A 12,369-nucleotide genomic window follows, 5' to 3' on the forward strand; every position below is an offset into this window, starting at 1 on the left:
GTGGGCGACATATTTTCTTGTGACTCCCCCCCCCCCCCCCCAAGTCATTGATAGTCAATGCTGAAATACCATGTGCCATGCTTCTTTTTCATAAACAGCACAGGAGAGGACCAAGAACTCTGAAGGTTCAATGACATCTCTCCGCAAGTTCTCCACTTCCTCCTGGATTATCCGCTGTTCAGCCAGTGACACGTTAGACGAGCAAGGGCTAAATGGTGGACGATTCCCACTGATGATATAATGTTTTACCATTTGCAAATCTCAGCACAATCACTTTCACATCACAGAACACAGTCTGCTATAGCTGGCAACAATAAAGTATTTGAAATTACAGAAAAGGAGGCCCTTGAGTATACTATCCCCTGGACAGGTTGGTCGCTGATGGTGGCATCATCAACCAGATTTCCTGAATTTCATTCAAGAAGGATTTTCATTTGTGGCAGCCTGACCTCTACAGATGGCCACCTCACTTCATATTCCTGCATTTGGAGGGTAGGTGAGGTGCTGATACCTCTATACAACAATGGGGAGTGGCTACGGATACTGGGTAGCTACCTCATCCAGGGTATGCCAAGTAGACTATAATCGTCTGTACTTGATTGGCGTTAATAGAACTGTTGCAATATTTGACATATGGCAGCTACTAGCTGTCAAAAACTTGTCTTATTTATCAGCAACAGCATATAGTGTGTCAATGGCATCTATAGTGGGCACATACAAGTATGTTTTCCTCAATTCCAAATGTCTGTTCTTCTACAGGGCATTATACATGTTGGAGGACTTGCTTGTACCTACTTTGGTCAAGTGCTGGATTGTTGTTTGATGGCTGTGGCACAAGTCTGATTTGACAAAGTCCATTTTTCCTGATATATTTTACCGGTGGCAGAGATTGGTGCTCAAAGTCAGTACACCTCTTCTTCAACATTCTCTATTACTTCCTGATGTACGAGGTTGACATGGCTGCCATAAGATGCTGTACGTCTCCTCTTACACAAACAATCATGCCACAACAACATCAAGTCCAAATCTAAATGCAGAGTAGTCAATGAAGTACAGCTCATAGCAATGAAATCATGTTTTATTATGAACACCAACACAGAGCCAGAACAGCACTGAACTCCTGGACAGAGAATGCTGCTATTTATACAAATACTGAATATTTCAGAATACACAACCATTTCAAAGAAATTTTGAAAACCTTCCAGAAATGAGTAAATGGTACACAATAAATAATTGCTGGCTGTTGGGTTTGAACTGCTGACCTACAGCACACCATTGAGCGATGCTAACTGCTCTGCCATGCTGCATGCAGTACGGCTCACAGCAATATATATTTATTATCAGATTCAGCTCATTGTCCAACCGATAGCAACCACCTCATAATTCCTTAACAGCAGTGTCTGCAACACCACTGAAGAGACTATTTCATGCACAGCCCCACAACCACGATATTACTACTACTCCACTAGTGTGCACCCAATCACATGCATTCTCTCCTCTCTCCTCTCTCTCTCTCTCTCTCTCACACACACACACACACACAGGGGGGTGGAGGGGAGAGGGAGGGAGGGAGGGGGAGAGGGAGGGAGGGGGAGAGGGAGGGAGAGGGTGGGGGGAGAGGGAGGGGGAGGGGAAGGGAGAGAGAGGGGGGGGGAGACAGAGAAAGGAGGTTATTGTTACTGAAAAGTATTTGAAGCAAATGACTGAAGAGCATGTGGAATTCACATTTCCAACTACTTTCTGTTTAGTGAATGCAGCATAGGAGATTCATTCCAAACACTATTCTATTCTCAAACCAGGGATTACAGCCTGGACTCATCTGACAACAATTGCTAGGCAGAGACATTTGAACTTTCAGAAAGAGAAGACACACATCTGTCATTCAATGAGACATCCAAATCAACACTATCATGTACTAGTAGTCACTAATACAAATCATGTCAACAGTAAATTTTACTGTTTGACAATGTAACTGGATATAATGTAACTATGAAAGGACATCAGAAGTAATTTACATAAGTCATCAAACCCTAAGACCATTGCTCAACTTGAGGAGTGCATTGTCACAAGAGAATACATGTTTCAGATTTCCTGCAGGCACAGTTCTGCTGCGGTATGGACAACAGGGCATCACAGTGTGGGAGCGAAATGAGGTGGCAACTGGAAATGTCCTCCAAAGCTGCTGTACATGCGACAATATGATTCTTGTGGGCAAAATTTCTAAATTGCTCACAGATTCACCACGAAATTCTGGCAGTATAAGGAACAAATGCATTGTCACATCCAGCCATAGTGATATGGGTCCAAGAGTTAGTCCAAGGCTGCAGAGACATATGTGATGCTGACCAAGAAGGAAGGCCACTGACATCGACCACATACGACAATGTCCAGGAATACATTTAACTAGTGTCTGTTATGTCGGACATGTCTAACAGCACAGACATCTCTTGTGATGACGCAGCTGGTGTCTATATTTATATGAAACCCTTTCCCTTTCATTCTCCATCCTCTATTTCATACAACTGTTCAGGCAGCTGAGGAATAGATTTGCAGTAATCACAGATTTTTCTACGATGAAGACATTCACACAGCAGTTCTCAAATGACTCTATGACTAAGGAGTGGATTTCTATTGTTGAGCAACTGAATGATTGGTAGAACGTTCTGGCCCTCATCTTGGTGACTATGCTGAAAAATAGTGTCCCATATCTGTGTCACTTGGAAATGTAGGGAGGCATTTAATGAAAGTCACTTAGACTGCCAATGTATAACTTACTGTTTGAAGTCCTCTGGAACAATACCTAAAAATAACCAATCAATAACTGAGCAGATCATTACTAGATACAATTTGAAGTTTTTTTTTATTTCACAGTCACAATTATGAAGAAAAAAGAATATTTATACTATAAAACTTTCAAAGTTTAGAAATTTCTCAGAAATTATATACTGCTAAATTTGCTTATTAAATAAAAAACCCTGAAGCATCTCAATGTTTACCCAAAAACATGCAATAGTTCTCAGTTACCATCCTGGGCCAATGCATACAATGAAAATATTTCAATAGCTTTCAAAATACTGGATATGTAATATAACTCATTTTATATTTTTGCTATAATTTTATTTGACCAGATAATATGTGAAAAAGGTGTCAAATGTTGCTCGCGATTGGTGCACTTCAATTATAACAAAACTGTCTCTAATGACAATGACACAAAGTAGGATAAATTTTTAATCAAACAATTCTAAAATTCCGGAAGATGTAATTAGCACAAGCAAACTTCTCATATTGTGTAGTGGATGATTGGTATTCTGGCACTTTACTGGAAACATGATATGAGGATTGTTTCAATAGTCTTTATTTAAAGTCTTGATGAGAGGCAAACATATAATTTCCTTGTTTACAAGGACAGGAGAAAACTAAGATTAAAATTATTTCCCTGCAGTTGTCAAGAAAGGGAAAACAATTAGTAAACTTAAAACAAGCACTTAGGGCTGGTAGTTATTACACACCAGTGCCAATATCTATGATGATAAGACTACTCACCTGAACTTTGAAAATTGACTGAAAGTTGCGCTCTTCCACTTATGGGGAAAAAAGCCTGATAAATATGACATACAAAGGAAACTACTAAAGTAGAAAAACAAAATGAATGCTTTAGATCTTGGTATCAAAATAGAGATGAAAGACAACAGTCTACAAGGACAGTAAAAACATAAAGAGAAACCATGAATTTTAGTTGGTTATGTGCACAAATTGATGACAGAATTAATGTACAAAAATACCAGTTGGATGTGTGAAAAATATGATTGGAACTTAATGATTCTGATAACATTTCTTCAAATTGTATACATAAAACAAGTTGGAGGTAAAGACATGGAGGATGTGTGTCAAATGTGACAAGCAATGAAAGATTAACATTGCAAAGAAACCTCTCACACATTTTAATTTTTTTTTAATGTATTTTGTTACAGCACTCAGTTAACAAAAATGCATCTGACTGACCTTCACAAGATTGTTCGGATGTAATTTCATATGTGACAGTTTATTTTTCCATTAAATGTATGATGTATATTCTTCAATCAAAACCAGTCAGTGTGACCAGTTATAGTGCCCATATGAAACTATTTCAGTCACCATATGGCTGAACATGACTGATGTAGACTTATGCTACTTCAAGACAAATGGAATGTGAGAGTCCACTTTTTTGCATCACGCCCGTCAGGATGACATAAAGAGAACCATAATGCCTGTTTCAATATCTAACATTTTCTTTACTATCAATACTGGACCAGTCATGTTTCCATTATTTAAAACAGTATCTTGAAATCATTCACTTAATTACATGTATTACAAGCAACATTAAAAACTACAACAGATAGATCTGATCACTTAAAATGTCACAAGACAGACTTGTTCAAGAGCAAACCTAAAATTATTTTCTTTCTGAGAATATCAAAACACAAAAGATAAGTTCACTATTCATTCATATCCACAGTTGGTAACCTGCCAAAAGAGTTTCCTAATGATTCTGTGATTAACAGAAATTTCAACATTGTAACAGACAACTAATCAAAGTAATCAAATAAATTTGTCAACTTCAGTTAAAAGTTGTAGAAAACCCTTTGATATTTTTGAACAGTTCTTTTTATAGGCATGAGAAAATAAATGAGAATCTCGGGCACAAGGTAATATATCTACATGACAGAATAATCACTTCTACACGCTATATGCTTCAGTTACTCTGTATTCGATAGTTTGTTGCAAATTCAGCTATGAAAGACACTGCAATGCTAGCAATAAGCTTGATATCAGAAATGAAATATATCTGTAACTTGATTTAAATCAACCTAATGCTTTCATGCAGTACTGTCTTTAATATGTAGCTGGAAAAGCCTACAAATTTCTTAAGAGATCCTGAGAACCTCAGAGTCTGTCTGGAACTAGGTAATTGCAAGTGCACTAGAAAAATCCTGTCCCAAACATGAATAAATACGCAATGTTTAAATTAACTAACCTATGGTATGTGAAACTCCACCCTGTAAAGAACTGTTAAGTACGGAACACAATTCATTCATTCATTCAACCAATCATTTTGTTTTGTGAATACCATCAAGAAGGTGGGTCTTCAAGACCATACATTAACAAAAGAGAAGTAAATAACAAACTTAATCTGTACGTTATATTAAGAATAAACTATTGCTATACTACTTAATACATTCTGTGCATAGGTCAGCTACTTATAACCTTGAAAACTAGAAGGAAAGCCACTACTCTGAAAAAGCTGCTGCTTCCTAGGTTATACTGTATTATACAGCTAATGTTTATCTTCTATTGGTATCTTAATATTCATTTGATTGCATTAGGATTTTTAAAGAAAAGTGTCCTACATCTGTAACAACAGAGGCCTGTACCCAATACATTACAACTTGTCAAGCAACTTTGCAGTGAAAATTTTTACTTATCATGTAGTAAAGAGAAATTTTCAATCCTTGCATGTAAATGATCAGATAATTTGTAGTAAGAGTGGCTAACAAAAAATGTTATTAATTTTTTGTGAAAATTGGTAGGAATTCCCAATTTCTTGCTTTACACAAATGGGAGCTTGTTGAATGCCTCTGCACCAGGATAGCGAATTCCACTCTGAATACTATAAAAGGACACAAAGTCTACATAAATTTTTTTATCTTGTTTTGACTGAGCTAATTACAGTAATTGGTTTTTATTATCAGAAACAAACACAATTAAGGAGTACATGTACTGCGAAATTAATGTCACAATTTCAATATCATTAAAGAAATCTCTGCATGACGTGTCGTTTGCTACTTTACACAATATTCTCACTACTTGATTCAGCTGAATAAACACGTCATTTATTTCAGCTGCAGTGTCCAAGATGGTAGTTCTACAAAGGGTGTTCAAAAAAGTTTTGTACAGTTGTCTCTAATTCTTATATTTTTTTTGCAGAAGGAGTGTATATATATATATATATATATATATATATATATATATATATATATATATATATATATATATATATATATATATATATATATATATATATATATATATATAAAAGACAAGACAGAGTGGCAATAAGCTAAATCAGCCAACACCCTTGTCTTCAGGTCAACTCAGAGAGATACTACTTGGAGCTGAATTGTAATTCAATATTTTATTTATATTTTTGCACGTTATTTTAATTGTATTTGCAGAGCTAACATAGTGTGCTCTCTTTTATACAGAAAAATCACTCAAAAATGACCCAACAGGTAGAAACTAGTCATGAACAAATAACATAAATATAACAGAAGTGGGGAAAATGCCACCCTCTTTTACTTTACTATGTGTTTACTCAATCTGAACTTGTTACCCAGTTGGACACCAAGGCATTTCACAAACAGGGTTTCATTTAGTGTATGATAGTGTCTACTCTTGGTGCCAGCAAGTCATTTGTGCTAGTTTGAAACTGCATAATAAGAGACTTTATGTGATTCAGACAAACTGTTTGCTATGAACCAGCTGTATGCCTGTTCGGCTATAGGCTGAGCTGTGTCTTGTAAGTTGGGGTTGGACCTTGATTAGAATACTTGTATCATCAACACAAATTGAAGTTTCTGAACTGAGCTTTAAAGTCTTTGGAAGGACGTTCTGAATGGACCAAATTCAAAACACTGATTTCTTGTGTGCTTTGGACTGTAAAGCAAAACTGACAAAGGGAGTAGAAAAAGTAAATGTGAAGTGCAAAGAAAGAAGATAAATTTTTACACTCGGTAGACAGAGCCTATAGTAACATATGGTAGACATGGCAGTACAAGTACATAGACAATGAAACTTCCTGGCAGATTAAAACTGTGTGCTGGACCGAGACTCAAACTTAGGACTTTTGCCTTTCGTGGGCGAATGCTCCACCATCTGAGCTACCCAAGCATGACTCACGACTTGTCCTCACAGCTTCAATTCTGCCAGTAACTGTGAGGAAGGGTTGTGAGTCGAGCTTGGGTAGTTCAGACGGTAGAGCACTTGCCCGCGAAAGGGAAAGGTCCCGAGTTCGAGTCGCAGTCTGGCACACAGTTTTAATATGCCAGAAAGTTTCATATCAGCACACACTCCGCTGCAGAGTGGAAATCTCATTTTCTACATAGACAATGCATAGTAATATTTACTTAGTACAATAAAGTGAAATTTCATATATGTCTAATAAAAAACAGAACATCACAAAGAAAAAAAATTCAGAACTTTTCCTGTTACCTGTTTCAGTCAAGAATTACCATTAATCTCATTCTTTCTTTCTCAGCATAAATTGCAAAGTTACATTAACTATAAAAATTTACAATAAATAATAAAGTTATTCTGTAAAGCTCCCATATTCAGACTCAGTGAGTTTCATAACACTAAATAACCATTGCTGCCCTAAGTAACAGCACTATGCACCTATTCAAAACAGAGGGAACGCCTTTACAAGGCATCCTAGACACAGACAGAAAGAAAAATGGAATATTGTAGCTTCAAACCAATAACTTGCATACAGACTGGCATCTGTTGTTGTTGCTGAGCCAAACATTATAACAGAATTTACACTCACTGAGCTCTTCTTTGTGAATCCATTACATTTTCCCATGAACATATAAGCAGACTCACTTTATACATGCAAGGTCCTCTCACTCCTGTGCGCTTTGCCACACTATGGGAGCACAGGCTGCCTGCATGCCCGCTGACTGCTTGATCCCATGTCTACACATTGGGCGTCATGCAAAAAGTCACATTTTCATTAGAAAAATCTTATCACTAACGCCTTCTCTTACATATACTTGGGTTCAAATTTTATAACATGACATGGAATATTCTGTTGCATGCTATGATCACATTTTCAACAATGATGAAGATCATTTCATCTTTGAAAATAAAAAAATGTGCTCGATGATGAAAGGCTTCACAATTAGATAGGTTTTTCATCAGTTGTTGTACACTCTCTCTCTCTCTCTCTCTCTCTCTCTCTCTCTCTCTCTCTCACACACACACACACACACACACACACACACACACACACACAAATATTGTAATGGCTTTGTGTGTTTCACATCAAAACTTCAATCGAGATGATGGATGAAGATTTTTACACTATTTCAATATGAGTCCAGTGCCTTAGCTACTTCACCACCTCAATCCATAAGGATTCCAGACGGTGGGAGGCAAATAATTATTACCACAGGCTCCGACCAAATGTACATCAGGATCTCAGAAATATTATAAGGAACAACGTGTACAGGATACTTCATGCAGATAAGTGTCTGAGGAATTCTATAATTCTCAAAAAATTGCAAAAGTTATATGTGTGATCAAATAAATCATGCCTGACAAATAAAATTTTGTATAATAGGATACAAGAGACACTAGTACCTAATTAATACTTTTCACAGAATTTTTCTCAGTAACAGAACACCTTATATCAGTACATCAATGAAATGAAAGTCTTATACACAATCACTTTTCGAAAGACAATTGCAGAACTTGTAAGTAAATGTGGAAGCATTTAGAAGCTGAAAAGCAATGAGCAAAATGTATCTTTCAATGAATGGATATAGATCTATAACATTCTAGAAATTAATGACCAACTATACTTGGTGAACCATGAAGGTGGTAATGCAAGGGCGTCATTAACCCTATATCATACTGGCTGGTAGTCCATGATGATGTCTTCCATCACAGAGATACTCATGCAAAATGTAGCAATTCTTATGAAATCTCAGTAAACAAAAATTTTGGAATCGAAACAGTGGTAATGGTACTGAGGATAAGAGTGGGAAGGGGGATATGTGGCTCACAAGTGCCTTTAATTTCATTGCTAAAAAGAAAAAAAAGTGTTCCAATTTAGAGCTATAACACACTAAGCAGCATGGCTGAGAGCTGAAATAAGACTTAGCAGCCAGCTGATGATCAGTTGTAACCAATCAGCTGAGCCAGATGGACATGGAAGATGTTATAACTGTTTACGTTTTGTCTAAAAAAATTGAGTTCATGCCAACTAATGGTGGGTCACACTAAGGGTTTATTTTAAAATTATTTTAAGGATCTTCAAAGCTACTCTGTATTTTTTTTAACTATACTTGAATGTCAGTGAAATCATTTGATAACCTTTTAGTAAACATAACAAATTTATTCTATTATGGGAACTGATACTCTTACGTAAATTTGTATAACTCCACAAGAAAAACTGTTAATTATTTGACGTGAATATAAACAAAAACAAAAATGATAGTTTATTGCTAATAATATTTGAAAATAACTGAAGGTTTTGGGGGTAAAATGTTGATTGTCACAGTTTAATTATTTCTTTTTTCATACCAAAAGTATTTGTTCATGCAAAATTCCATGGTAACTAGTAACACCAAAGATTTATGGCATTAACTAATAATGATCAAACAGACGAGGACATGTGTAATTAAAAAAATTCAACAGCAGTGAAACAAAAAAACTACAGAAAATATCAGTCTCGAAAGTCATTGTACATTTTGTTTTGGGTTGCAAACAAGGTCTGGCTACTTTGACAAGTGCACCGAGATTGAAGACAGCCTCATACATTCTCACAAGACACCCTGTTCGTAATTGGCTGTGGGGAGACACCTGTCTTCCATGTAATCAGATATGTTATAATGGCTGCTGCAGCCAGGAAATCCTAGCTACACAGCCTATGATGATACATCACCGTTTTATTGGCTGCCACAGACAGGTTGCCTAGTGCGTTATAGGGCTTACTGCCAAGTTTTTTGTACAAATTCTTAGGCAAGATGAAAATGCCTGTTTCCACTAACAATGTGCACATTAGGAAATGAAACGGTCATCTGGAGCAAATACATACTCAGAGAACGTCCTAGTGAAGAACAATCATCAAATAATTGCTGCATATAATTTAAATCATCCAAAAACTACAATTCTGTATCGCTGGCACATGTAGCAAGAAGGGCCACAAAGGAAAGACATTCTAAAGAATTACGTGTTACTTTGCAACCTCAATGTCCACACTGAGAGACAAGCTGGAGAACTTACACAATATGGTACATCAAATAAGCACAATCAAATGACCAATTAATTCAATATGAAAGTGCTAGAGCAAAATCCTACAGAGAAAATAGTGTTGAGCTCCCAGCAGTCTTTTTATGAAGGTGCCCATGGGCAGTTAACATATAAAGTACCTAGCAGCCAGCAGAGACCTTTATCAGGTTCTCAAATCACTTTAACTGTCAACGAAGTCGATCATGCAACTGAAAAATAGTAATTGTTCAAAACTATAAAAGAATTTAGGAACAGGCAAGGATGACAAATTTTCTTAACATAGTATCATACAGCCATTAGAGCTTTAAAGGAGGCGAGTTAATCAACGAATTAGAACACCATTTTAAATTGGTCTGGAAATGCATTACAAATCTCTCCCTTCTTTAACTTTATGTGACTGTTGCAGAACTTTACAGAGAGAACAAAAGAAAAGAGCACTATATAAGTTTTGAAAAGATTGGCAGAAATATCTATTGTCCCATTAACAGACCAATTTCAACCTTCATCTGGATCAGTGTAGAGATAACATTTCATCTAGTACTCTGCATCCTTGGCACCTATCACACAACAATCTGACCCAAATACGTCCATAACTGATTCACATTCCTGTAGCAGAAAGGGACACAGCTACGTATATTATGGAGGTAATTTTCATGTAGAACAAATCAAATTGAAAAGTCCCTATCTGAACCATAAAATATATTTATTGCTTGCTGTTTCATCTACACAGTCATAATAACCAAGTAAAAAGTTTTCACACATTCCAACAATAGTAAATATTCAACGTTCGTAGCATTTGTTATAATTTAGATACCACAACACAAGCCATTGGAGTGGAGGGGTGTAGGCAACTGATAATGAAATACTTGTTATATTCAAACCATAATGCCTTCCACTGGACTACTTGCTGTACCCATTTAAGTACTTACGGAACATAATTTAACAAGGGTGAGAAGTGGGCAAGAAATATCACAACTTCAACCTATGTACAATTTTGAAACGGTGGTATGTTCCAGTATGTTCTTGTCAGAGGGGTATGGTGGGGGTCTACGCACACAGGGGGAAAAAAAAAAACAAAGAGAGAGAGAGAGAATTAGTGGAGATGGTGAGAGACATAGGTGTTGTGTGGAGGCTCAGGCAAATAACAACTGCAGAAAGGTGCTTCAATAGATTGTAGCATGAAGTGAGGAAGGAAGAATAAGCCTTAACACCCTATGGGTAAAAAGGTCATTAATACTTGGAACACAATATTGTATTAGACAAGGATGGGATAGGGACAGATGGGACCCCCATTCCACCCAAATAGAAGTCCATTACCTTAATCACTCCATCTCATTTGGTTTTCAGCTGAACGTAGACTGAACATCAGGAAACAAATTACAATGATAATTGCTTAGTGGAATAGGGCCTTTTTGAAATTCTTACTTAGTTTATTCAAATCTCAAACACATGGCACCATTCTTCAGTAATGTTATAAAAAAATTTATCTTGCAATAGGTGAGTCTGTCATATCAAGAAAGAGGTTGTTTCTTTTTTTTTAAATGTCACAATATGATTTTAAATGTAAATAGCACGTGAGAACACAAACTCTTCTAATGAATTTCTGAACGTCCTCCATCAGTTTGAAAATGTTTCATTTAGTTTCTAATATCTGGAGAAGGTTACTGAACTGTGTCAGTAGTATTTCTGCAGTTTGAATTAAATACAGTTAAGATCAGTGAACTTGCAGTTTTTTAAAAACATTAGTGAAGTGTTTCAATATAACTTCATCCCCTTCAACAAAATACTTAATCTTAATTGCCACTATTTCTTTACTATCATTTTATAATGCTGAAAGGGTACAGACAGTAACAATGCATTCGTCATAGTTTATATACAAAATATGCTATAAAATACTTGTTGGAGACTTGTCTATTCTGTAACACTGTTTTTCTCAGTTTATCTTGCAGGTTTAATTATATATAACACAAAGTGCATTAAACAAAGGCCTTTGGCCATTCTGTAGTTTAATCTCTTACAACCACCTTTGTTTCATATCCACATTATCCTTATTTCCTATCACCATCTTGTACTAAATTGTCTCCTTCCAGCCTAACCTAGACCTTGGGCTATACCACACATCAGTCTTGTCATCACAACCAATTTTTTGAGGGAGGCAACATATATATAATGTTAAAGGTTGGAGGGGGGCCATTTTTACACTTGAACTTTTTCAGGTAACATATGTATGATTTTAAAGGTATGTCATATATTGACAATATAACAACTTGTGTATCATTAAGCTTAAGGCTGTTGGAAGCAAGAAAGGGCACTCCAGAC

The 12,369-nt window shown here is 36.3% G+C and overlaps 1 protein-coding gene across 3 annotated transcripts in view; it reads right to left on the bottom strand.

The window, feature by feature from the left end:
- LOC126248573 (ATP-dependent helicase brm) overlaps nt 1-12,369 on the bottom strand; it is a 456,856-nt gene that overhangs the window by 23,794 nt on the left and 420,693 nt on the right. For 2 of the 3 annotated variants that reach the window (XM_049949677.1, XM_049949676.1), the window contains one exon: nt 7,639-7,731. The exons of the other annotated variant lie outside the window; for it this stretch is intronic. In XM_049949677.1, the coding sequence (XP_049805634.1) occupies nt 7,639-7,731 (93 nt within the window). The remainder of the gene's footprint in view (nt 1-7,638; nt 7,732-12,369) is intronic. 3 annotated transcript variants of the gene reach the window in all.

The sequence above is a fragment of the Schistocerca nitens genome, chromosome 3, assembly GCF_023898315.1.
Source record: "Schistocerca nitens isolate TAMUIC-IGC-003100 chromosome 3, iqSchNite1.1, whole genome shotgun sequence".
Taxonomy (NCBI): domain Eukaryota; kingdom Metazoa; phylum Arthropoda; class Insecta; order Orthoptera; family Acrididae; genus Schistocerca; species Schistocerca nitens.